Below are 26,041 nucleotides of genomic sequence, written 5' to 3'. Positions count from 1 at the left end.
CCATACACTCATGTTCATCATGACCATTCTTCTTACAATAGGAACAAGTTTTCTTCTCCCTTTTGTTGGAATTGTTCCCCTTCTGATTATTTTTAGAAAAAGACTTTCCTTGTTGTGAAGAAGATTGTTGAGTGGAAGAAGATTGATGTGAGGAAGATTGTTCTTTAGAGGAGGATTGTTGCGTGTCATCTTGTGGCTTAGCCTTCCACTGCTTCTGCTTCTTGTTGAAGTTATTACCACTTGAATTACCTTCATTAGCTACCAAGGCTTTGGTCTTGGAGGACTTGAGAATTCCCATACTCACTAAATTGTCATGTTTTAAGATCAGCATTTCTGAAAAATTTTCGAATGAAGGCTTACTGTAGGCACTACCCAACGTTAATTTGTGAGTATTATAACTGAAAACAAAAGGAGCATATTCAGGTGGAAGATGAGTCATGATATGTTTGATCATCTTTCCATACTTGATGGGTTCACCACAGTCCTTAAGTTGTGCCTTAAACATGTCTACTTGGGTAAGATAGTCTTTGATGGTGTCAAAATTCCTAGGATCCAACTTGAGAAGTTTGTCCTCAACAGTGTAAGCCATGTCTTCATCTGCTATCCCATACAATGCTTCAAGTTTAGCCCATACCTCTATTGGATCTGTAAGCTTCCTAATGTGATATTTGACAGGATCAGAGATATTTTTCAACAAAGTTCCTAGGGCAATCTCTTGTTTGGATTCCCAGTCTTCTTTTTGAGCTTTATCAGCATCAGCAGGAGGTTTCTTTGTTGCACCAATTACATAACGCAGTAAACCTTTTTCTACTAATGGTTCCTTTATGTTTTCTTTCCAAGTAGCATAATTATGTATAGTTAACTTTGAAAAATAACCCATAATGCAAGAGCACAACAAGGAGACACAAAACACATTACACATCCCCCCTTTTCACTCAATCAAAAAAATCCCTCCCAAATGAAAGATTTTGGCACTCTATATGTAGTGTGTTTACAATAGGCCACTTGTCAAAATGGACAAAGTGAGCTTCTGATTTTGCTGTTTACAACCTCTTTAGAGTACAAATTTGGAACTTTACAATGTAGCTCAGAAATACAACAAGTTTGAAACAATACAATGCAAAATAGGACCTATTTCTGAAAATGGTATTTTTGTCCACACAAGCCTATAATCTGGTAGCAGATTTGGAAAGTAGACGAAAAAAGATGCATTTTCAAAAAAAAGGGAACCTGAAAAGGAGTCCAGACGAGCCCATACGCTACATTTGAAGTTGCAAAATGAAAGATTGGACAGGTACAATCATCAAAAAACATTATTTCTGACAAATCTGTGCACCAAAACCAGAAAAGAACTACATCACTAAAAAGTTCAGGAAATTCTACTCAAAATTAAAAAAATCACACATGATTTGGAGTCTGAATGTCTTAGATATGGCCTCTCAAAGTTAGGCTGTCAAATCAACACCGCATCTGAAGAGGGGTCTGGAGAGGAAAACACACTGTTAAATTTGACGGTCAAACGGCCGTCGAATAAGTTCAAATTTGCCTCCTGATGATAGTCAAACGACCGTCAAATTTAAGATAGCAAATTGCTAACGCAGCAAAAAAATCAACCTCCCTGGGTGACATGGCAGTACAGAATCTATACGGAAAAAGAACATGTGTCTCGGTATGGCTGCCACATGTGTACAGAAAAATGCTAACTTTATGGCTGCTATCAACTAACTAGGCACTGAGTGACATGGAGTAGTGGTCCACGTGGGCGGCTGTGTGCTCACTGCGTGGCAATGGCTCTACTAGTTGTCGTGATGTAAATTGTTGGCGTCCCTGCCGGAAAGTGCAGACGGCTAGCATTCTTGTCAAAAAGTACAGAGCCACGTGTCTAGTGGTGATTACGCCAAGTAGTTTGCGGCGAGGCGGTCGATGCAGTCATAGACGCCAATGACATGGCGTGGATCGTACCGGAAAGCAAAAAAATGGGCGCCAACAGTGTCTTAACGACCGAAGACTAGTTTTTGACATTGCTGGAAAACTCTGTGCTGACGTCGCCAGAAATCTATGTGTGCCAGCGGGAGTCTCAAAAGCAGGCCGGGAACCTCAAACAGCAAGCCAGGAATCTTGTGAATAATCCCACATTGATGGGAAGTTTGTATATGAAGGGTTTAAAAACCCATTTCTGCAAGAGATATGTAAACAAGCTGTCGAGAGGTAGTTGGAACCGCCGAGTGTGAGCTTGTCGCCGGTTGGGTATTGAATGCATGGCGGAAAATGGTAAATTGTTGGATTTGAATTGGCCCGCTAAAAATAAAATTTTGTGCAAGGCCGAGGTGTCATTGCCCAGTGCCTATACAAAAAAAAAATTCTCTACACACCCAACTAGGCTAAAAAAATTTGAAAAAAATAGCTCCAAAAATGCAAAGGAATAAAATTACAGATCCAAAAAATAATTAAGCAAATATGAAAATGACCATACCGTATTTGCAAATCGGGCCTTCGGGTTCTGGTTTGCAAAAAAGTGTTGCCTCAAAATCAACTTTGGCCTAAGGTAGGCGAATGTATAGTCGATTTTCACCGAATCATCACTCCAGACGCAATGGCGAGGTCCACTTGGCTCTAGACGCTCCCAATTGCTGCAAATGCTTCAAATCTGAATCAGGTCCCTTCGAGAGATGAATCGACAAGGTCTCCAATGGCTATGTGACGAGAATCTCCTTCAGCTCTGATACCATGTAAGAATTTGCCTTAAGGCAAAATTCACCCAAGATCAAAGAACTCAAGCACAAGCACAATAGTAGACCAAAAAGAGTATGATCAAAATATCGATATGTACTCGATTCAATGTACAAGTACACTAGAAGTGCCTGTATATAAAAGCCTCTGGAATACTTCTAGAATGCCTAGGAGTTAGCAACATGATAAGTCATACAACCAAGCACATGTCCACCAGATATGGGTTATCCTCCATTAAGCACAGGAGTAAGTGCAATGATGAGAGGATAAGCCTACAAAGGTGTAGCACGAAAAATAATGTTGTAGACACCATGTGCTTAATTAGGAGTGCAAATAACTATGTTGTCTACATGACAACTCAGTTAATTATGCAAACTCTAGTGTTGTAGACACCATGTGCTGAATTAGAGTTGCGTACTTTACTACTTCTGTGTTGTCAACATGACAACTCATAAAGGTATGAAAAATCCTAAGTGTCAACCTAATAAATAATAAAATAATGCATTAACCTAAGTAAATTTAAGCAAAGTGTAAATAGTGAATACTTATTTACACCAACACAACAATTAGTGAATTTGTCGTAGCTGTTCAATTCCCACCTACACGAGTACTATAATTCATAAGGTAACAAAACATTTATCAAAAACATAGATTGATTTATAAATTGTTTCAAGTTTACTTAGGAATGTATAAATATATTTTAAACTAGGAGTTGCTTTCACTCACTGGAAGGTTGAAACTTGTGTTGGTTTCTTTTTGGCCTCAGCGAACAGCTATTCATATCCTGTCACAGAAAGTCTACATCCACCACATGGTCTTCATTTTGGCATTCCATTTTCCTCCACGCAAGTGAGAACAAGTGATGGTTTGATACCCTATCAAGTGGAAATGATAAACAATGACCCAGAATGGGTAGTACAGCTATCATATGCATCACACAGATAACTTCAATGAGGATACCTGCCATACAGAAGAACTTCGTTAAACTGAAATCACTCCTAGGCTCATCAAACAGAACTTAAGCAAACATTCAGACACCCTACAAAATAGCATATACATTTCCCTGTTTCATCACTTTTCCAGGAAGCTCGACCTCTGGAATCAAAATGGATCAATACTGTACACTCAAATCATCAATTGAAAATGGCATGTATATGAAACAGATGTTTGATTGTCATTTAAGACACTTCATATTTTGATAAATTGTTGATGACAAAATGTTCCCACTTTCAGCTCGTTTGCACTAGCCCAAATCAACATTCCTGAGGGCGCACACATAACATCTATAACAGAAACATCTCTCTTTCTGATTTTGATAAATTGCTGATGAGAACATGTTCTCACTTTCAGCTCATTTGCACTAGCCCAAATTAACATTCCTGAGGGCGCACATAACATCTATAACAGAAACATCTCTCTTTCTGATTTTGATAAATTGCTGATGAGAACATGTTCTCACTTTCAGCTCATTTGCACTAGCCCAAATTAACATTCCTGAGGGCGCACACAAAAACATCTATAACAGAAATATCTCATACTCTTCTGAAGTTGTATGCAATTTCTCAGATATTTAGGGAGACGTACCAGTTTTTTTCTTTTCAATTGTCAGTCAAGTAACAAGTACAGTCTAGTCACTCCTCTTTATTGGTGTTTTGATGCTGCTCTGGTTAACAGTATAAACATTCTTTTACATTAAATATGCCAAAACCACTGTGTCCAGTTCAGATTGAGGTTTGGCCAGATGTGACAGTTCTTACTTTCCTTTAATATGTCAATTTTTATCAAAAAATAATATTTTACAGGCACAAAAGAGAATTTGAAATGTAAATTCATCTTTACTGTCTACTCAAGGATAACCAGTAGTCCTGTGATGCCAATTCATGAGCTTTAAGTCAAATCAATAACAGGATTAATCACCATGACGAGAACATAACCATGTGAGAAACATGAAATATTTTAATGCCATTTACTATCAGAAATAAACATAGGAAATCAATTCAATGAAATTGATATCAATTAACAGAAAACAGTCCATACTCAACAAAACAAGAATGCAAGAAATGAGTTCCTCTGTTGGGCTCATACACTCTCCATCCCAATTTGTGCGACAACTCCCAGAGGATGACACTGCATTATAGAGAATTCAAACATGCAGCATCTCACATTTCATAAAATTTTGCTAGTTGACATACAGTTTGATATCTCAGTTTAATTCTCCCTTGACTTCCTGTTTGACAGCATCACTCTGTTCAACTTTTTTCTGAGCACGAATCATTGCTCGCCTTACTCGAGGACGCATTTCTCTCACTTTCCGTGGTGGCATAACAAAGTTCTCAAGAGGCCTGTCCTTAAAAGGGTGTTCACTGCCAGCAAAAATCCTGAGCTTTCTATCTCGATCCTGTAGTAAAAAGACAGCTATAAGTTTTGATGGCGTATAAACATTGAGCATTGACAAAAGTTAGAACTCGATGAGAATATCTTACATCCTGCAACCTATTTTTGGGTAGCATGCGAAATACAGCCTTCCGGATCACTTCTGTTGGATCCTTTGCCATCTGATCTTTCAAAGTCCTCTCTTTCAGATGACCAACATATCTGGATGAACAATGATGTTAGAAATTTTAAAGAAAATATTGCAGACCGGAAATGTTAGATTCAACAAGAATTTGCTTAATCTTAATATAAAAATTTGGAGCATTATCCTACCCTGTATGCCATCGATAAACTTTATCAGTCATTTTCCTCCCTGTCACACAAATATCTTTTGCATTAAGGACAATACACAAATCCCCATCATCACGATTCGGAGCATAGGTTGGCTTGTCCTTGCCCTGTAATACAACAGATATCTGTGACGCTAATCTTCCAAGAACCTGCAGTTTTACACATAATTAGCCGAAGAGAAGCATAGAAGCTTATGCCTTGAAATCTGTCAACATAAAAGGGCCTACAATGTTCCCTACAACACACCTGCCCTTTACAATCAAAAACTCTCCATCTGAGGCCTTCCAAATTTATACGTTTGATTCCAGCCATAGCCTTCTGCATTGAGCAACACAATAAACACCCCAAAATCGGCATCAAAAACACTACAGAACAAAAACTCTAAAATCAAAGATATAATGCCTATACTCTCCTGAAGAATGCAGGAAGGTCATAGGTATCTTAAATAATTCTCACAAAAGTAATTTGAAAATCATTAGGACACTAGCATTCTAAGAAATAAAAATCAGGCAGACATGAGTTAGAAGCTTGAAGCAATCAATTAATTAGATAAGAAACAAAAATTATGATTTGTTATATTATGTCGAACCCAACAATACACAGTCAGTCCATTGAAAAATCAAAATGATATTAGGGGAATACATAAATAATAAACCCAAAGATTCTTGTGCATTGCTTTTTTTTTTCCTGCCAACAAAAATATTCACAGAGTATATTGTTTAAGTGAATTGTTATCAGGATATGAAGAAATAAATATAAGTATGCATCAAATCCATTGAGAGATCTATACAATGTTTCATTAGGGATTGGAAGAGATGAGGATAACTTGCCACTCATTCTGGTTGATCAAAAAACAATATAAATACACATTAATATAATTTTTGATGTCCTCTGTTAAATTTTTTAAAGGCACCCCTCCTCAGCAATGATAAGCTATCTATAATTTCAAATTTCATCTTGTAAACAGTGTCAAATCATAATGTCAAGCTAAATTATGGCGCACTGGACAAGCAATTTATTTCAGACTTTATACTGACTTTTTCACAAAAAACTCTACAGCTATAATGTAATGTAACAACTGAAACTACACGCTAAATCAGACCATAAGAAGCTCAATATAAGATCAACACATTTCAACCGCAGAAGAGAAACTGAAAATAAACAAAGAAAACAAGACGTCCAAACCCTCAGGTAAGTTGTAAATTGCTTACAGAACTGTGAAGCAGGTATTTGAAATAAATTCTCCACGACAACCAACCTAAATAGAAAAACAATTGCATGCAACCATAGTCAACATTAAGGGGTACAAGTAGGAATCAAAATCGAACTTCTAAAGAAAACAAGGTTGTAAGGGGCTCATGATAAGTTTAGACCCTTTCACAATTTTCCCCTAAGAACTTGGGAGGTTATGGTTGCCTCATGTTACTTATCAATCATCTGTGAATGAAAATTAGATGAGGCTCGTGGAGGGTGATTGTAATGTCCCCTAATTATTAGTATACAAATTTACACTAGATTGCAATAAGATCAAGAAAGGTTCAGGGACAATTTTATAACTTGATGAAGATCCTGCAAAACAAGTTAAGAAATACTATAATCTCAATTTATAATTAGACATGCTTGCATTAGAGATAGATATACATAAAAATTATAAGATATTTTAATCAGATTTAGGATGTCACTATCATGGAGATGATAAGGTACGGTGATTTGATGAGGTGCCTGAGAGACCCCAACCCTAGGCCCAAGAGTGAATGTACTATCCCTCTTGGCCTCATGTGGGCCATGCCATACAAATGAGGTAGAGTACCTAGTGTGGTGTCCTATCACCATTTTCCTCATTCTTGTCACTTCTATCTTGTCACCAATGATTAACATCCTGAGGCATTTGTTCACATGATAAAGGTCATCAGGAGTATGCAGCAGGGTGCCTGGAAAGTCCATCCTCCTAAGCCCAAATGCAGTCGTCCCCTGGTCAACCTTTTCGCCCCATGGGACTCCTTAGTCCAACATGAGGTAGCATGCTTAGAAGGCGACCTCATCACCATTTTCCCTCATGTAGCCAACTCATTTTCCATACCATGGCTTGTTGCAGTAGTTAAATATGCATGCAATATCACATATTCCATATATCATGTATTAGACCTGATCACAGATAATGGTTTAGCAATACATCTAATTGTAGGCAATAATGCCTTCCATTTGAGAAGTATACCAATTTATCAATGTGTGCTATAAGTAACATAAACAGTCACAAGTATTACATTTGGCAATGACAGTAGTAAGAAATGTTATTAATATATTTTAGTATATGCTCATATCAGAGGTCACAGCATATAGTTATAAATTACTCCATGTTTCTTCCTTGTCCGCTGATGATTAACAGTAAACAGGGATGCTTCTATTTCTTCTTTGGTCCAATATCAAACTCCTTCAATGATCTCCACTCTTGAGCCTGGAGTTGGAGCTCCTTGGGCACCTCATCATATCACCATATTTTATTATCTCCATGATGGTGACACTCTAAATCTGATTTAAGTATATCTTATTATTGATCTTATTTATGTCTATCTCTAATGCAAGCATATCCAAATATGAACTAAGATTAGTATTTCCCGACTTTCTTTGCAGGATGACCATCAAGATATAAAGATACTCCTGAACCATATTTAATTTATTGAGATCTAGGGTAAATTTGAATACTAATAATTGGGGGACATTGCTGTGATTTTGTGATTATTTGGGTTTCAAATCAATTCTTTGACTGTCATGGTTATCTTTGTATCCTCTAGTGCTTAAACCCTTAAATAGTATATACTTCATTTCCCTAAATAGAATCCTTTCTAATTAATGAATTTTCAGAGTTTGCAAAGTATCAAGGTGTTTTCTTTTTAGCAAACTTCCTTTGGGAGGAGAAAAAATTTGCATGTCAATGTAAAGTTCAACATCTTCCTTAGACAAGAAATGTGAGATGCCTCACAGATGCCAGAGGTGGCTGATGATTTCAGATCACAGGCCACTCTAGAAGCATTTTAGGAGCAATATCGCAAGGAGTAAAATAGCAAGTGTGTGTGCTTGCAAAGATAAAATAATCCTTCCAACAAGTGTTCTACTTCTTAGACCCTAGATATCTGTCATAAGGAACACTTTTCTAGTGTTTCTGGGATTTAAAAGCATGGTGTGTGTACATGGTAAGCCGAGTCTGATGCTCCAAAGGTAGTTTATGCCATAACAAAGTGGGCATAACACGTTAGAATGCAGATTAAAACAGGAGCACCAAAGGTACCTCATTCCTAAGCTTGAAGTCTTTGCTACAAGCAGAATCTTCTTTGAAGCAAATGTTTGTCAGCGAGAAGTGGTGCAAGTCTTCTTGCTCAAAGACACTTGCTAGGATTAGCGTTTGGTAGTTGATGACACCATTTTTTGGACTCTGGCTAAGAAGATTGCAGATGTATATCTTTAAATAGATTTATATGTTTTTTCCTTTTCTTTTTTAATAGTTGAGGATTTTATGTTTTCTTCGTTTACAGATTAAAGCTTCTGAGTAACTAGAGTAACTTTATAAATTGACTTCATTTTGACCTTTTACAAATAACTTGTTGGTGTAAATTTAAATGATCATTATTGGTGAGGACTAACTAAATTGTATTTCAATATCTGAACAATCCACAACTCTGTTTCCGAGTTCTTATATATATCTAAGTTCATATATATATATCTTGTACTGATAATAATATTTTGTTGATTTGTACAGACATTCCTTCTATAGTATTTGAGCAGATTTAATTCAAGTATATATGTGAGTGCAATTCTGATTTTATGGACTGAGATGATATTGCTGATTTGATTGATATATCTCAGCAGATTTAAATGCATACTATATATGCATTGAAACATGATCACATAGGGGGCATGACCCTACGTGGTCATGCCTCAATGCATATACAACATGTATGTTGAAGGCACCAATCCACTTAACATCAGTGATAACCAAAATAATTGGTGAGATTAGTATTCAAGAACCACCGATACTCTTAATCATATTCTCAGTAACTTACAATGCCCGATACTAATGTGATTGGCATTAATACATTGCTTTATCAATATGGTAAGATTATAACATACGATCGGTAACTTCAGAATATTATAATTTTATAATATTATGATGATATATATATATAATCATACTTAATATACAGATTTATCATCACTCATATTAATTTCATATATTATATTTGCTTTAATTTCTATGAGTCTAATATTCTCAACAGCTGGCAATTTTCTCTCATATCTATAAGCTAAGTACTGATGCTGGTTCTGATGCTGATGCGGGTGCTGATGCGTGGATTATTTTTGGGGGGTTTTGGATGCGTTTGAGCGAGTGCATATATATATATATATATATATATAGACACACTATAATTTATGTATGCAAAGAAATGCAAGAAATATACAAAATGAGAAAAAAAACCACTCCATAGCAATTAGCATATTCAAATTGAAATAATAGTCATGTCTAATTAGTAAATTACTCAAGTTCAAGATTCCAATGCAATTTGAATTACAAAATCAAAACATAGTTCATGGTTCAATGTTGATCAATCAAGAGTCAAGGCTCAAGATTAACAAATCAAATTATGTCAATCAGAATAATTAGGATTCTCAAAAAAATCTACATTTTCATCATCTCCTTCTGCTGCAACATTTGCAAGTTCATTTGTAATAATCTGCCCTTAATTTTTTTTGACAATGCTGATGTAAAACCGAGGTGAGATTTTGTCAAACAGTTCACAGACCCTCTGAATGAAACCTTAGAATGTGCTATACTGATCACCGGTTTTTAGGAATAACAAACTATAGAATAATGCAAGGACACTTTTCGTCAAACAGTTGGGAGCAGATCCCAGATTTGTAACTATCAAGTAACTTATCAGCATTGGAAGTGTTTTTATATTAGAACATAGCAAAGATACCACAAAACAAACATTCTTTCTTCCAGACTTAAGTTCGTATGTGATCACACTTAATGTAATATTCAGTAAATTTGAAAAACTGACCAGTTCATACGCAATCCACAATGGACATATGGTAGAACATACAGACCTTTTACACAATAATCTGCTGTAGGAAATCATGCATCCAAGTTTATTCCTCCTCCGAACTGCTGAAGTATATCACGCCCAGTATTATGTCAACAGTATGGTTTTTTTCTGAGTGCTGTTGGTAATCTGACAGACCAAGCTTTGAATGCCAACCCACGTTTTTATCATAACCCGACTGAAAACTGAACCACGGCTCTCTAGTTGGCCGGACGTGACTTTGGGAAGGTTCTGTTATAAGGTTATTGTCAGTAAATAACCGTGACTCACGCAATGTATTTCCAACTTTGCCCTGTTAGTAACCTTGCCAATGCGGAATGATGAGGATAATCAACCCATGCATAACCTGATCAGCACGTGAACACTCAGGAACAATATATCGTTGGCGTTTTCAAAGCCCACAGTATTCACAACTGGAACCCGACTGATATTTCCACCCACCAATAAAGTCAAATGCCCTCAACCAGGTATATCCGACTGGGTAGAGGAAATACTCAAAGCGTCCAACTGTATCAGACTGACCTGTAAATGACTGCGGCAATAGGAGTTTCCAATGACGTCCAAGCAGTAATACAAATACCAGTGACTCTTTTCTGATTCCTTCTTATTATTTCACCCAGTATAGTTCTTCAAACAGACTGTAAGTAGGAGTTTCGTATTTACCAAATGAGTACCACAGACTGGAATTAATCAAATAAACTCAGAACTCCCTTACCTCCATAAACTTGCTCCACTGAAAATTTTTCTTACTTGCCGATTTCTTGCCCAAATCTGTAAAATACCAACTAGGAAAGAAGATTAGTGGAACGTCCAACCTTCTTGAAAATCTCAGACTTGAGGGTTTTCGTCCTTAAGGCTCAACCAGTCACATTTAAGCAACCAGAACTCAGTGTATTTGATTTCATAAATGTTCTTGTATATTGATAATCCCAATCTAAGCTCCCTTTTAAAGCCTCGATGTGAGGGAAATCACAAGGAGTAAAGAATGTGGGATTAAAACTCCATTTTCGTCCTGTAGTCACTAAAAGTCATTTTATAAAGTAAATAACTTATAACATTAAAATGACTTAATTTTCTAATACTTTAATAAAGTTCTGAAGTAAATTAATCTAAACTCCTGTTGTGACTAGTAGACATCCTACCAAATAATATTATTAACCTATCCGGATGTGGAGATAGATTAAATTGGCACCCATCTATCTAGTGCTGAGAAGGGACCATGACATCATTTGAACCAAACATGGTTCCAATTGTGCTACATGCACATGCTATGATGTTATCAACATTATCTATCATCACATTAAGATCCTGAAGTGTTACATCCAAGTTTGCACATTCAGGGGCTACATCCCAAAGCTTGGTTGACCCTTCCTTGTATCCATCCTCCTTACATGACAAAAGATGAAAGTTGGTATGTATATAAAGTTAAACCAAGTCCTCAACTTTCTTTGAGCGCAAAAGGTTGCGCTTCACAAAATGGATATAGGAGTATGTACTCCAATTTCATTCAGCAGCAGAAGAACTTGCAACCTAGATAGTGTTCATAAAATTAAACACAAATAAAAAGCAATTTAAAGAATGTTAAAACACTATATTGTAGAATACAATTGTCAAATAAAAATAAATAAAAACTTGCTTGTGAGAGGATCTTGATTGCAAGAGGTTGTAGATTCTTGAATGGTTAACCATACATGTACCACCATGTGATAGCTCCCGTGTCATTTTGGTCCTTTATTGCAAATGGAGTAAGTTTTGATCCTAAAGCAAATAGCCAAATTCTAACCTCATCTTTTTGTGCATTTCATCATCTAGGAAGAGTCTTGCAAATGCAGTGTAGTACCTAGTAGCAACTTCTTCATCCGGATATGGTGCAACTCTATCTGGCATAGAAAGTATTTCCTGGCTATAGTACCTTGGAGATAAGGCATATGCAAGGAGGTGCAATGGAGTAGTCATCTTCTCCCAACGATGATGAATGATTGCCTCCACCTATTTGCACAAGGATTCACATTTTGTGGGGGTTAGTCTCATGTGCTTGTATGGAAAGCTTTACCTTTTCTATCATGGTGTCTCTGTCATCATACACATCCCCCAAGCAAGGTGCATTTGTATTAGCAAAGCGTAGCACGAGTCCATCAATGCTCATCCAAGACCATTCTCTTGACCTTCAAGGCTCTCTCTAAATTTGAAGCCTTCCATATACCCCATTGGTTACAAATAACTATTTGGCTCAATACTGATCGCAGTTTGAGAAGTTATCTCATAACCACAGTATGAGATGCAAATGTAGTTTCAGCAACCTAAGCAAGTTGACAATAAGACAGCAAATATAAAGCAAGGTTATAAACTATGTTACCCGGAAATGCATTTCCACCTCTAAGACTTAGGTTTTGGAAACGGGGACGGTTTCGGGGATGGGGGGCGGCAGGAAACGTTTCCAAGCTATCCCCACCTAGACAGGAAAATCGGAAACGCATCTCCGAAACACAAGAAATGGTCAACGAGTTTCGAAAACTTGTTGATTGTCCCGGGGACTGCATTTTCATTTCCTAGAGGTTTCTGGGACTTCTAAAAAAGTTTCTGAATTTTACCACAAAAATTAAATAAGCCACTTGTGGACCCCGCAACTTCAAATATATTAAAAAATAAAACTTTTAATGTTTTTTATATAGACTTAGGTTTGTTAATATAATAATAACTCATTGTTTTCATTTCCTATCTTAATGTTTTATTATATATAATCATAACCTTGCGTCCATTAATAATAATAATAATTGTATACTTCTGTTGTTACATGATCCATTATCCCTACGGATATCATACAGATCTCTTTATCTTTTATGGTTTAATTTATATTACAGATCTAGTTTAATTTAAAAGTTTAATTGTTTAAGTCTTAACTTTTCAATGTTTTCATTTTGTTGAAAGTTGATGTTTTTCATTGTCTCATTTGATTCATTTCATGAGTTACTAATGGTATTGTAAGTACTTAGATGATGATTGAAAGTGATTATTTGAATTTTCTTAGATAATTGAAAATGATGCTATTTAGAATTTTGATTTTCTATGATGATTCAATTAGATACTGATTGCTATGCCCTATGATCATTGATGAATCAATATTTGATGAATGAAATTGATAATTTTTAACTATGTTGCTGTGATGAATGTAGAATTGATGAATATTTTTGAAAAGTCAGATATATATATATATATACAGCCGTCCCTTGCCATCCCCTATTCCTGCCAAAAAAAAAACGACCTAGAAACCCGTTTCCCCGTCCCCTCGTCCCGAAAACTTGGGGTAACATAGATTATAACCAAGATAAGATAATAATATTAATGTCCAATGAGAAACCACCAAGGTTTATGGGACTGATCATACAAATAGAAGAGTTGGCCAAAGAAAAAGCACCAAACGGTGACCAAGAAGAAACAAAACAAGAGAGAAGACAAGGTAAGGACTAAGGGTCCTTCCTTGTCATAAAGAAATCAGTAAAATTGAACATGAATATAAAACTTATTCAAAATAATTTAATAAATAAATACATGAAACTAAGTAATTACAGCTTTAAATTTACCTTCAACAACTCAAACTTGGAGAATGCTCTAAATATAGATTGTGACATGTGGTGGTTTGTCACAAACTTTTGCATCTCCTCTCCCTCTAGGTATATTTGTTTCATCCAATCTATTTGGGTGCCAATTTGTTACATGACCAAGTTGAGAGAGTGTACGGTGCATGGTGTCCAAATAATATGGTCATATCAAGACTCAACCAAAGCACCTACACCCCTACAACTATTGGCATTATCTGTGACCACTTGGACCACATTCTCATTGCCCACCATCTCTATTGCCTCAATAAGAACTTTATAAATGAATTGAGAATCCATAACTTGTCCTTCCCAATCAATTGCCCTCAAAAACATCACCCCTTTGGGGGACATTGCAATCACATTGATCAATGATTGGTTTCTTGTGTCTTTCCATCCATTAGACACAATAGTTATACTAGAAGTTTTCCAAGATGTCCTAATTGGTTAAAGAGCTTTGTCTATAGAAACCTTTTCGTTTTGCGAAAGAGTAGTACGCACCTTTTCAAACCCAGGGCTAATGTAATCAGCGTGTGCTTTAAGGATGGCTGCAACCATTTCCTTCCACTATGGCGATCTTACCAAATTGATAGGCAGACCATTGGCACAAAGGCAACATGTAATTGCTTCATCAACAAGCTTTATTGCCTCCATTTTGAATGCTTGCTCTAATGGACCTCTTTTACAGGTAATAACTTCTACTTCTTCATCTTCCTCTCCCACTTCCAAGAATGAATGTTTGGAGGATGCGACATGATTGGTGGGCACATTCACTTTGCTCTTTGTGGATGAAGGTTTATACAAACTTGTTTTTTATTTTCTCAATAAATGATCAGCAGCTTTTTGCTCTTTTATAAATCGGACAAACTGTGCATTGCTCATTCTTTTTCCATCTTTGCTTCCCTTGCACAATGTTATTCCTCTACTAGTAGGTGTAGTGATTTGGTAGCTTCAGTTGGATAAACCTACGAGTCAAAACTAGTGAAGGTGTGTGTGTGTGTGTGTGTATAAAATTGTTATGTAAATATTAGAGAAATTAATATAATAATGACTCGAGATATTATGCACACACACACACACACACAATTAAAATTGTCATTTATGTTAATCACATAATAATGAATAGACATGTCACATAAAAGGACATGTCTCTTCTTGACTTATTTCCAATATAAATACAAGAGATTGTTGCCTTTGGAAAGCACATTCCATACAGCAGTGTCAAAACATTTGCAGCGATCCTCCAAAACTCAACATGGTATCAAAGCCAGGCTGCAAATGTACAAAAGGAGATGAAAATAAATCAGAGGCTTGAGTAGTTGAATGGAGTTTTATAACATAATAAAGATTGTGAAATGGCTACAAATGCAGCAAAGCAATTGGGAAATATGAATGTTTCGGTAGTCTAAGAGTCTTTAGTTACAAATGAATATACCACTTGAATCGATTGATAATATTTGGTTACAAATGCACGGTGAAAATGAATAAAAACAGAGCATTCCTGCCACATGGATACTGCTAGAAGCATTAGCCACATAAACACAGGAACATGCGTGGAGTATGAAGACGGAATCGTATATTAATATATGCCTCTGTAAATCGTTAATTAATATATGTCTCTGTCCGAGTTACACGACACTTGACTGTTAATAGACTAGCGCCAATTCAGAATCAATGTTAGATCAGGAAAGCAGCATATATAAATAAATAAAGGGGAGTGAACAGCCTGGTTTAACCCAAAGAATTACTCCACTGGGTTTCCAAATGCATGGGCAAAGAATGATACCAATAAAATATATTAAAAGTGAACAGAATTGAATAGTTTTCATGCCATAGGAGAGACGAGAAAAGATAATACAAGGGGAAGAATTGGAACCCATTAATCACCAAGGACATATAAAACAAGTGCATGGTATCAAGGCAACCCTCTGCCATTGTGACGGGATGTGAGGAGTATATTGAAAGGGAGATATAAAGAATAAGCCATGTTCGTCCCATTACACATGGAATAGTTTTGGCATATGATATAATCCTACATGCCAATACAAGAGTAGGGGATATGTTCGTACATTCCCATTAAAGGTGGCGAGTATATGTACTTTAACACCTCACATAGATTATGAGGTGGAGGCACCAGTAAGATATATTCAAAGTCATAACTAACACATAATAATTACCATCTTCCATCGACCACGTGCAAAGGGGTTGAAGAAGTTAAGGTAATGTTGGAGGTAAGTGTTAATTGTTTATTTCTTATGAATATAAATGAATATAGATTGTGGAAATTGGTGACTTTAGATTATTATATGGGGCATTAATAAGGAAATCATATGCTGAAAATATAAATTAAACTATATTTATAGAAGATGGAATATATGCATATATGTTCAAGGTATATATTTAAATTAGACATTTATCTATATTATATTGGAATGATCTTATATTATTACGTAGAATTATTTATTGTCCTTGAGTATTATATTAGTCTCTCTGTTATTTGTATTTATATACACAGTATAAGAGCTATTTGCCTTGATCTTTCCTTTTTCACTGAGGACATTCTTGCAGGAAAATGATGTTTGATATCAGATTCAAAGGGAGTCTTGCACTTCATTAGAAACAACATTGGAAGAGGAGCTCAGAAAATTGATATTCAAAGGGAGTCTGAAAATTTATGTGTGACTGCATGATTTTAATGGGCCTACCCATTGTGTACATCATGAGGAAGTGATGACTTCCAAAAATTATCACTTGTATCTATAGAAGTTATTGAAAGATGATGATGTTTCAATGACTTAATCTTCTATTATGATGAACATCTTATGATGTCTAAGTAGATCATGATAGATTGTAACTTGTATGGTGGATTAAGTTCCTTAAACAAAGACCATGGCCTTCTATTGTGATGGACATCTTATGATGTCTAAGTAGATCATGATAGATGATAACTTACATGGTGGATTAAGTTCCTTAAACAAACCATGGTTTTCTACTGTGATGACATCTATTGACGTTTGAGTAAAAACATGATAGATTATATCTTGCATGATGGATTAAGTTACTTAAACAGACCATGAATATTTTTATGGTAAGTATTATTAAGGACACATTATCTATGGACATTTTTTAGAGTAGTTGGTGAATATCATGTGACTTGATATATTGAGGCCATTACTCTTGAAGTCTTGATATCATGAGATGATATCTAAATAGTGGATGTCTTCTAATCAAAGATATCCTTAAACTTGTCTTTCCTGATTTTAAATTGAGGTTATCCCTCCTAGCTAAGAGGGAGTGTTGTGATTTGGTAGCTTGAGTCGGATAAACCTGAGTCAAAACTAGTGAAGATGTGTACATATATTTAGTATATATATAAAATTATTATGTAAAAAATATTAGAGAAATTAATATAATAATGGCTCAAGATATTATGCATGCACACACACACACACACACACACACATAATTGTCATTTATGTTAATCACATAATAATGAATAGACATGTCCCATGGAGGGACATGTCTCTTCTTGACTTATTTTCAATATAAATACAAGAGATCACTGCCTTTGGAAAACACATACCGTACAAGCAGTGTCAAACCATTTGCAACGATCCTCCAAAACTCAACAGTAGGGCTTATAAAATGAGCTTTGACCCGAGAATACGAGTTGTTGATTGTTTACTATTATGACATATATTGCATTTCCAAATGTATAACCCACCTCCCAAAACCTATGATAATCTTGTGGTATGTCTCCATAATGGAGATGCCACATCAATATTGAAGTTACCGCTTCGTTGACCTTCACCTTCTGCTGAATGTTGACTACTAGTTGTGGCCATTCTCGCACAATACAAACTATGAATCTAATAAGAAAATAAAAATATTAAATTAGAAATATTTAAATAGATTATGGACATAAAACATACAAATGCAAATATACAATACAAAAATAGTTTGTTCCTTCATTTTTAAAAAAAATAAGAAAAATCTTACAAAACTTGAAAACTTCATGAAGGCCTCAAAAAAATCCCTCAAAAAGCTCATCAAATGGATCAAATGCTTACCTTAGATACTTAGACATCCTTTGTAGAAGGCTATTAGACACTCTATGAATGATCCTCTTCAAGAATAATGACCTTGCTTTCAAAATGTCAAAATAGAGACCAAATGATAGGAATAAGATAAAAGATAAGGATGAGCTATGCACGGCATAGGAAGTATTAATTTTAGCACAACAAATGGAGCGTAGAAAGAAGCTTCAGCAGGATTACTGATAGACACCGAGGGGGTGAAGGAGTACAGATAGAGGGAGTGCATTCGCCTAGCAGACCAAGGAGTGTCGAGGAATTGCTAGAAGATACTCGACAGCGATTGAATTCGATGGAAGAAACAAGAGAGGAGTTCCTTAACTTGTATACGCTGAGGGTAGAGAATCCAAACAGAAGGGAAGTAACTTGCATGGCTCGAAGTGCTAAAGGAGCATGAGTGTGGAGTAAACACTCTGTTCCCGATACACCCAACGAATGGATACAGGCAGAGAATAGAACAACTTCGCTTGAGAAAGATCTTTTCTCACTGAATAACGCGGTTGTCCAAAGTAGGGTAGTTGTCTGAAGCAGCGCGGTTGTGCAAAATACGTGGGTGCTCAGAACAACGCAGGTACTCCAAACAGCATGGGTGCTTAGAATAGCACGGGTACACAAGAAGTACCATAGAATCAGAAGAAAGTAACAATTGCAAGACCAAAGGAAAATTTGTTGAAATTCAATGGTGATGGGACAACAAATCCGATCAGACACTGCAAAACATGCAAAACAATATGGACGGCATGGTGTAACGGACCAAGATGACTGGGTCCAACAGTTCCCAGCCAACGATTGATTGGTTTTCGGATGTCAATTCACAGAAATTAACTACATGAACAGAAGGAAGGAATTCATAGCAGAGTTCCGACTACTAAGGGACAATAATGAAATTGTGGCAGAAATATACAGTACAAAGCAAGGAAAGAATGAAACAATCCGTGTGTATGCAACAATGCTGAAAGAGTTGGTGGGAAAGATGGAGAGCCAACCAGTGGACGAATTAAAGAAACAATAGTTTGTTGAAGGGCTACGGCCGTCACTGAAGAAGAAAATAATGATTGTACCTCCAGCATCGTACATAGATGCGTATAATCGGGCAATGGATTTGGGGTGTGAGCAAAAAAAAAAGCAAGAAAAACAAAAACAAAATCGTCAAACTTGGACAATTCGTCTTCCGGAAGCAGTACCAGCAATGAAGAATCAAAAAGGTACAAGCGTTGCAAAAGGGTATGCTATGGATGATGGAGTTTAAAAATCTAAAAAAGAATCTTGACTCAATGAAAGGGGAATTGTGGTGTACAGACTATAAGGAGGGCCACACAAAGGGCTCCTGCCTGAAAAAACAATTTTGTGATATCTGCCAGATTGCAGGACATTCTACAAAGGAATGCTTGTTCAATATGAAGACAAAAGGACACCAACAAGTGTTGCTGACACAAAAAGTATCCACCATGGGAGCAGGAACAAACAATGACATAACCTTAGGAGGATACCAGAACAATAACCGGTGTGAAGGAGGTGGTAATAATAATAATACCAATGGAGGCTGAAATCGGATATAGTACAACTCGAGTGGACGGTCGATGATACAATGTTGTGCATACAACCTCTTGAGGCCCTTTGCTAGAGACTGTACCATGAAGGAAACACCACAGTTGTTGTGTAGATGGTGTGGTCTGGGAGACCACGAGGATTCAAAATGCCCTAAGCAAGGTGTGAACTTGTTAAGCATCGAAGCATGTGATGAGAAGATACTAGCCATCACTCGCAAACAAGCAAAGAAGGCAATATACCCAAATGCAAAGGAAGAAAAGAAGAGGTTGCAACAAGCACACACGGAGTTGGAAAAACAAATGGAAACGGAAAAACTACAAATAAAAGACACTACTAGCACTTCGAAGAGAAACTTGGTAGAACAAAACATGATAAGGCAGGTAATGCAAATGGAAGTTCCTATAAAATTAAATGACCTTCTTACAATGCCTCAGTTGCGAACGGTGATACTGAACATGACACCACTCCCGAAAGCAATGGAAGAAACAACAAAGGATGGCAGTGGAGCGACTACAACAGACCCAATGCTACTGGCACTCACTGTGGTAAGACATCCGGCAATAGTAGAGATGGGTATCCTGGGAACCACACTCACGAACACAATCATCGACAGAGGGTTAGGAGTAAACGTACTACCAGAGGATATATGGAAAAAGTTGGAACAACATTCATTGTGGCCACCTACATTTCAATTACTCACTGTCGATCAGCATGGGATTAAGCTCCTAGGGACCCTGATGGCACAGCCTGTAACTATTAGCACACAACATTCTTGTTGGATTTTGTGGTCATACCATTAAAAAGAAAAGGGTATGACACCCATCTTCGAGCAGGGCTGGCTGGTACAAGCGAAGGTGAAACATGATTGGAAATGGAATACTCCGTCCATGGAAGGCGGAAACCAGAGATTTGTAATCGACCTTCACACAGATGGTAGGTGAGGAGGCAACATCATTGGATTCTGAAGGAAAGGCGGAGGGGAAGACGAGGGGAAAAAGAATGGAACCTAATCAAGAGGTGGTATTGAGATTGGAAGGAGGGTCTAACGATGATGACTTGGACTCAATGAACGGCCTACTCCATTGGTAGATGGAGGACTACGAACTTTATCTGAGCTATAACATGTTAGGGGTCGAAGATGGAAAAGAGGAAAACGAATGTCCAAAGGAATACAGAGAAGTAAAAGAAGGAAAGGTGGTTACGGCTGAAGATGAAGGAAAGGCAGTTATGGCTGAAGCTGAAGGAAGGAAAGAGCATATCGTATGGCCGGTACAAGAGAAAGAACATACCATACAAACCCAACAAAAGAAAAGATTCCACCGTACAAAACACAATGAATGGACTGTGTGGAAAGAATAGGTTACACCGCACAATGGATTTAGTAGAAAGGTGTCGGTAGCAAGGAAAACACATCATGCAGTCAGCACAAGGAGACAAAAAGAGCTATGCAGAAACTAGAAATGCACATTGTACGACCACCAGGTAGTACTGTACGAATCTCACACGCAAACACAAAACATGCACCATATGGCAAGGGGAAGATAGTACCGTACACCATACAAACAGAAAATCATGGAGACAACACCATATGAAAGCATCAAAAAGTATCACCACACAACAGCAGGAGGAAACCGTACAAATGCAGAGAAGTAAGCGACCGTACGGACGGGAAAAGGCCACAAGAAAGGGCCACCATATGATTGTGTATGGTTTGCGAGAAAAGACGCCAAACACTGTGTAGTCGAAAGGAAAATATAAAAGCATTGTGTTGACATACGAACTGGAAAAAGGAAGCGATTCTACAGACAGCACGAGAGAACAATAGCAAAATCGATAGTCAACATAGTAAACAAGCCGAGCACCGTATGGTCTGGGGATCACTGTACGGCTTGGAGGAAGAGGGTTGTGTTGTGCAACATAGGTAAAATTTGCTAACGTATATATGTAAATATAAATAATTAGAATAAATAAGAAATCAAAGAGAAAATTATAATAGATGAGCAATGATAAGATGCAAAATAATAGTAAGCTGAAGGCTATAAAGTCATTGTATGACCATCAAGTGGGAAAAAGAGCACTGTACAACCTTCATTAAGAGCACCGTACGACCACCATATAAGCATGCCATACAGAAAGGCAAATTGAGAACAAATACAGAGTAAAGAACACCGTACGAGAACATTAGGAAGTGAGATAACACCGTACGATGGTCAAGCAAAACAGGAAGAGATGTACCATACAGTCATAAGAAGTGACTGAAAGAGGCCACCGTACGATCGTACGGTAGAAGAGGTACAAAACAACACAAGAAATGGCAGAGAGCACTACCGTATGGTAACCCCAAAATGTGAGTTAGAGAGAAAAGAAATCCACCATACGGTGGCACAGACAACATTGTACAACTGTACGGTCGACATAGGAAAGGTTGTGAGGACATACCGTATGGTCCTGAAGGTGAAGACTTAAGAAGCAAAGGGCATTGAAATAGTACCATACAGACTCTTGAAAGAAAGAATGTGGTTCATACAACCCTTTGGAAAAATACCGTACAGTTCGGTTGAGACAGGAAACACCGTTGTATGGCCAAGCAATTAAAAGGAACTAGACAGTATGACCATTGGTCTCAAGGAACAAGGCTATAATTACTGCATACCACAGTATGGCAGAAAGGTTCTAAAAAGATAATGACAAATCAAAACAGTTCACAATGAATAACGTATGATACCGAAGAGAAGGGAAAGACATAAAAAGGTAGTCAAACATAAGCAGTTGGCAGAAAGAGTTTGGGATTGGAAGCAAATCACAAAAATGGTGTGTTTCATGGACTTCCATGTGGGTTTGAGGGTGCTAATTTGGTCTTGGCGGTGGGGGTGCTACCCCTCGACCCCACCTTGCAATGGGGCTCTGCCCCAAGACCCCACGGGGGTACTACCCCCTGACCTCGCTGGGGGCATTGCCCCCCAAACCTCCGGTTAGTTTAGTTATCAGTTGTGGGAAGTGTAACCAGCTGATAAGACTAGGAGCTGCTGCAAGTATAGAGTGTCTGTATGCCAGAGGTGGAGAGAGCACTGTGGAGTATAAAAATTTAATCCATGATAGGAATCAGTTTTGTCCATAATTATCCATCATTAAGGAGATTATCTAGTTCTTGGGATCAAGCAGGACGTAGTTTACAGATTTGTTTTATGACGTATCTTGGAGATGATGTTTGCACAAGCTAATAATCAAATACTATGGTTTGATCAATCAGAACTAGATCTGTATTAATTGATATGTGAGCTTAAAATGCCAGTGATTCTAAGGATTTACATTCATATGCAGAATTTGATATGTTACTGATATAAATGAGAGTGTAAAGATGCAGTTGTGAGTCCTTTCAGTGAAGAAAAGTCAACTGAGGACATACATTACAGGCTACAAGTCATTGGGATCATACAAGAAATTAGAAGCGGCACTACCTTGAATCTCCAGATAGGTTTCAGAAGAAAGTATTGATTTCAACAAAAGTCCTGCTTTATGCCAGATTTTGTTCTGCTCCTTTTCCAAGAACTCACATACATGGCTGTATCAACTTGCTCTGGTCCTGAACATAGATGCATCTCTGGCCTGCATATAATCTCAATCATATGCACTGTAGTCCTATTTTTCTATCAGCAAAGCCTGGAATCATTAAGTTACAGAGGAGGGCTGCCATGTTTAGAAAGCAATGATACTTGGAACATATTGGAATTATCTTCAGAGACCTTGCTGAAAATTCATAACAATCTGGCCATGCAGATATTCCAGACTTATAGTCACTAATTATGAATGGGAAGATGATGGCAAAATTATTGTAAATGTCATACAAATATTACTATCCTGAACTACTTGAGACTGCACATAAAGAGATGAACTGTGAGCACATCTAATGGTGTTGCAGCTTTTTTTTTTTCATCAATGCCATTGAAGATACATTATCAGTGAAATGCATGCAACCAGCACTTGAAGCAGGATTCCAACTATAAAGAGTTTTAATCGCAGACCATTGTCTGCTGTTGTTAAAAGCACGACATTGGAAGCAGAAGAAATGTTTAAAATAATGGTAGGGGTCAATGTCTCTGGGAACTGTGGTTATCCAGGCCCAAACAGATAGAGATGCAAATATTATCAGTCAGGGAGCAGGGCTCGAAAATCTGTTGGCGCCAGTTGCAAATACATTCTCCAGGTCGTGACCACGGTGGAAGAAGCTAGTTTCAGGCACAAAGCAATTCGCAGGCATATAGGAAGAGTCCCAAGGGGCAAACTTGGTGTGGCCCGGAGATGTTCTCTGTGCCGTAGAAGCCTGGAAGTCTTCACACACAAGGCACCCGCGTGGATTCATAATGTACCAAACATTTGCCATGCATATCTTATGTTTGTCCATTTTTTTTCTGCAGGCTAAAAGGGTATCGCGTGGGTTGCTGGACGCGGGGGATTCTACGAGTCACAGATTATGTATTTGATGGCTTGAGCAGTTTGAACAAATAGATGATTCTGTGTGCTCGGATTAACATCTGTGGCATCATTTATCAGCGGGAAAATTCAAACACCTACCCTCTCGTTTCAATGGCAGCTACTATGTGTAACAGAAATCTGCACATGTTCTGGACTGGACCACTGTATTCGTCTGTGCAATCATTAATCAAGTCTTTGAGGAGTCGATTCACCAGCATCCATGGCAAAGGAAGCATTCACGGGGTTGAGAGAAAGAACCCGTCACGATAAGGAGGCCCAATGAATACGTAAGGAAGAATTATCAGATCGCCCACAAAAAAGTTATAAAATATTCATCTCCAAAGGTCTGTGTGCTGTGCGGGTTTCACTATGATGAAATACTTCGCCTCAAGAATGGGAGATTATTTTCTCAAACTATAGTCCAAGCCGAAAATGTAATCATGTGTCAAGACAAATCATCGGGTGTCGATTGAAAAAGAAGATTTAAAAGTTTATTTAAACACTAAATATTATACCTGTCGGTGATGTAGTTATTAATCAAGTTGCTTATTAAGATTGCGATTAGTTGGTGTGAAAAGGTATGCTGTTTCAGCAAGCACCCTTTCACTTTTTATAAATGTAAGGCTTGTGATGTAGCAAAGGACGAAAAATTCCTTCTTTGAAACTCGGCATATATTATTGAAAATTCCCTGCATATTTATTAAAAAGCGTACATATTATCAAATTTCTTCCAAGGAGAATTTTGAGGACTTGAACAAAGTCAAGGAAACATTGATTTTTGAGTTTAAATCTGGATGTCGTGGGACTGATATGTATTGAATCAAATATCACAGGCCTGAAGTCTTCAGTACAATTTTTCCCACAAATAAACCAGTAAGAGATTTATTTGTTGTAGAGTTAAATTGCATGTATTCTCGTCCTTTATGGTTCATCTGTTTATTTGTCTTTAATTTATTAATTTGATTGGAACATTAAATTGTTTGATGCTATTCAAATTCGATTAATACAAATAATACAGGATATCATCCCATCTCTATTATTTGTATCTACTGCGTCCACATGATGGTTAAAAACATAATAGACTAATTTGAATATGCTGAAATATAACAGTTTGTGGCATCGAATTAATTAAATTATTAGCAAGTATTCCATTAACAATATAAAGTTGTATGTAAGAAGTCTGCATTGACTCTATTACCCAACTAGAATTTGGCACTGGTCATAACCTTGCTCTTAAATTCCGAACCCAAGGTTGGCATTTCCTCATCTTTTTCTTTGAGAATTTAATTTCGCTTTGTAACTCATTTTTATTTTATTTTATTTTTCATTTCGGCAAATTACGATCTTAATCAGCAATCCAAATTTGAAGATATTAATCTCAATTTAGAAGTCTTTCCTTGATACTTGCCAATTGAGGAATTTGTTTTCTTTAATCCGCTATAATACATTTTGCATCCGAGTTTTGGGATTTGGGTAAACTGGCCTTGGTCCAGCGGAACCTAAAGCGCAGAGGATTTAATCCTGTCAAGTTGGCCAAAATCAATTAGATACCTAACATCGAGCAGGCAAAGCTCGTAGGCTTCTAACCATCGATTTTGATAACCAACACACTGTAGCAAGCCTTTCAAAAAAGGTGCTATGCTTTGAAGCACTCGGAGTAGGTGTTGGACTTGAGGCTACTGACCATCTAGTTGGAGGCAGTAGAGCGATAGTTGGCTCAACATACCCAGGAGTTCGAAGCAGAGAAGGCGGCATGGGTGGCTATCAAGGTTAG

The 26,041-nt window shown here is 37.2% G+C and overlaps 1 protein-coding gene across 2 annotated transcripts in view; it reads right to left on the bottom strand.

Annotated features, from left to right (window-relative positions):
* Nucleotides 1-4,668: 4,668 nt before the first annotated feature.
* Nucleotides 4,669-26,041, bottom strand: part of LOC149559984 (Ribosomal protein L13 family protein) — a 94,703-nt gene continuing 73,330 nt past the window's right edge. Inside the window, exons 1-5 of one of the 2 annotated variants that reach the window (XM_089824393.1) lie at nucleotides 10,558-10,578; nucleotides 5,701-5,772; nucleotides 5,437-5,603; nucleotides 5,214-5,325; nucleotides 4,669-5,128 (exon numbers count right to left, since the gene is read on the bottom strand). In XM_089824393.1, the coding sequence (XP_089680519.1) occupies nucleotides 4,934-5,128; nucleotides 5,214-5,325; nucleotides 5,437-5,603; nucleotides 5,701-5,766 (540 nt within the window). In that variant the 5' untranslated portion in view covers nucleotides 5,767-5,772; nucleotides 10,558-10,578 and the 3' untranslated portion in view covers nucleotides 4,669-4,933. Of the gene's footprint in view, nucleotides 5,129-5,213; nucleotides 5,326-5,436; nucleotides 5,604-5,700; nucleotides 5,773-10,557; nucleotides 10,579-26,041 lie in introns of those variants that run through there. The other variant, XM_089824392.1, reaches the window with a different exon arrangement.

This window comes from Cupressus sempervirens, chromosome 4 (genome assembly GCF_028749045.1).
Source record: "Cupressus sempervirens isolate cs-2001-9-10 chromosome 4, ASM2874904v1, whole genome shotgun sequence".
Lineage (NCBI taxonomy): Eukaryota > Viridiplantae > Streptophyta > Pinopsida > Cupressales > Cupressaceae > Cupressus > Cupressus sempervirens.
The sequence above is the reverse complement of the archived record's forward strand: the minus strand, read 5'-3'. Positions and strand labels throughout refer to the sequence as shown.